Consider the following 2,480-nt stretch of genomic DNA (forward strand, 5'->3'; position numbering starts at 1 on the left):
AAGATGAAAAATATGTAATAATGATCTGTTCATAGGATTTATGGTCCCCTGCACTTAAATTTAGGTCAGATCACACTGTGTGCACATGTGTTCACCACAGTTTCACCCCTCCCCCTCGAAATGCACCCACAGTTACAGCTCCCACACTCACTTATTTCCTGCCTAAGTCCCCCAGACTCTTTCAAACCTACAAACCCACATTATACAATGTGATGTTTTTGCAAAGTTGCAAAAAAATGTCTGGAGTTAATGCATCTTCTCATATTAGTACTACAGCTGGCAGAAATGACATGCAGAAATAAACAAAAACAGAAATTAGCAAATGGGACAAATTCAAATTCGATGGTTTGTCATACATCCTTTGGATAAAATCAGCAATTGAGTACTGAGAAAGGTGATATATGTGTAACTAATAATACTACTAATAATAATAACATCTGTATTTTGTTTTAAAAGTACAAAAAGATTTTGAAAGTCATATTTAAATAAGAAATACAGTGCAAAACATATACTTGAAATTCATCAAATTTATGTCAATGTTATGTTAATGTTAATTAAAATGTTCAAATAACATATTTTGCTTTAATGTAAAAAATATTTTTTAAAAAGACTACCATGTGTGATGTTTCATGTGTGATGTGTAGTCACAGTAAATTGAAGGTGATTTCCATAAGGCACTTGGGGAGGGGTTAGGCAGGAAGTTTTACGACTACCGGCCACATTACGGTTATTTCCCCCATGTGTGATGTCACTTGTTCCTCGGTGGACAAAGTTTAGCGGTGTGTGTACTGGAAAGGGTGGCGTCCCACCATGATCTCGTCCATTATAAAACAGAGAAGAGATCACCTGCAGCCATAAGCTGATCACAGCTTGCACAAGAAGCCGGACATCCACAACTCTGATCACTGGCCTGACTGAAGAATCAGACATGAAGACCTACTGCACTGTGGTCATCGCTCTTCTCCTCTTCGCCTTCTGCTCTCAGACACTCACTGAAAGTAAGTTTGTAGACTTTCATTTAAGCATCTATCATAGACAATGCACCGCAACACTCACAACAGTAACTACCTTTTGAACACCTTCAGTTTTGTTTGTCGATTAATGAGAACACATATTGTGGTGTTTGTATTGCATAAGTAAGTTCATTATTTTACATTTTAGCCAGTCATGAACCAAATAAGTGCTGCTTCAGCTATTTCAAATCAAGAATCCCTGAACGTGTAGTTAAGAACTTTGAGTTGACCATCTCTACATGCAAGATCCCAGGTGTCATGTAAGTATTTGTCAGATCATCTGTGGAGGCTTCAAAACATTTTTAAAATGTAGTTTAGATGTATTTAATTCATGTTATTTTTCCCTACAGATTGCACACAAACAAGAAGCTGGAGATCTGTGCAAACCCCACTCAGCTGTGGGTTCAGAAGCTAATGAACGTCATAAAGACTCGCATGCAGAGTGTTCCTGTAACTACTGCTTCTTCTGGAGACATTACACCTTAAGCTCCCTGAATCTGAGATGAAAACCATATAAGCTATTCCACCCTTTCTTTTAAGCTGCCTCCTCATTGCCATCTTAACTAAAAATGTAATTCACATTTTGATTATTCTAAACTTATTGGATTTAAAATATTATAAATTACTTTGGTGAAGTCTTTAATTACATTTATTTATTACATTTTTAGTTTGTATTTTGTCCTAATACTTATTAGACTGCAATATTTAGTATATTTAGTCATCACCCCACACAGTGTGATAAGTAAATGAATAAACACAACACAGCAACAGATTCAATTACCAAATAAATCAGATAAGAACAAAAAAGCACACAAATATAATACAATTACCCTCTAGAACATCCACAAACATGTTATTCCATGACATACACACAAGCAAGAATTAAATTAAACTACTGAGGAAAGTAGTTGACAATTGTCTCCCTAAAAGTGACAGACTAAAGCTAAAGCTAACTCTTTCAAATGAGTATTCTAATAAGTAGGCTAAGTGGATCCTATTGTGTGCTGGTTCACTGGGAACTGAATGCTTTTTATAAATTCTCCATATATTCCATATACTTTATATATCAAAACCAAAGGAAGGCCAACCTTGTAATTGCAAGCAAACCGTCTGGTACCATGTTTATAATGCACATATACAATAAACATCAGGCTTCCATCAGTTATCAAAAACTACTTTATCATCACAAACTACATCCACGGAACTACCAAAAATGTAACGTTAACATTTAGCTTTTCCATCATGGCTTCCATTCTCCTTCAGTGCACAGAGTGCAATATATTTAATAATTCTTCCTCTGTCGTTAGCGATGGTTTTATTTGTGAGAAGTGTAGATAAATTACTAGTCTGACGGAGAATATTCTAGTGCTAGAAGTGCACATCCAGACCTTAGAAAGTGTTAGACCTATCTGTGTAACTCCTCTGTTCCATCCTCCTGCCCAGAGGACAAACTATATGTACTACCAG

General features: G+C 35.9%; 1 protein-coding gene across 1 annotated transcript; it reads left to right on the forward strand.

The window, feature by feature from the left end:
- Nucleotides 1-834: 834 nt before the first annotated feature.
- On the forward strand, nt 835-2,154 carry LOC113585371 (C-C motif chemokine 4-like). Its single transcript, XM_027022820.3, has 3 exons — nt 835-998; nt 1,162-1,273; nt 1,364-2,154. The coding sequence occupies exons 1-3, from the start codon at nt 929-931 to the stop codon at nt 1,497-1,499; spliced, it is 318 nt and encodes a 105-aa protein (XP_026878621.2). The 5' UTR covers nt 835-928; the 3' UTR covers nt 1,500-2,154.
- Nucleotides 2,155-2,480: the final 326 nt, after the last annotated feature.

Source organism: Electrophorus electricus, chromosome 7 (genome assembly GCF_041902795.1).
Source record: "Electrophorus electricus isolate QZ-2024a chromosome 7, ASM4190279v1, whole genome shotgun sequence".
NCBI lineage: Eukaryota > Metazoa > Chordata > Actinopteri > Gymnotiformes > Gymnotidae > Electrophorus > Electrophorus electricus.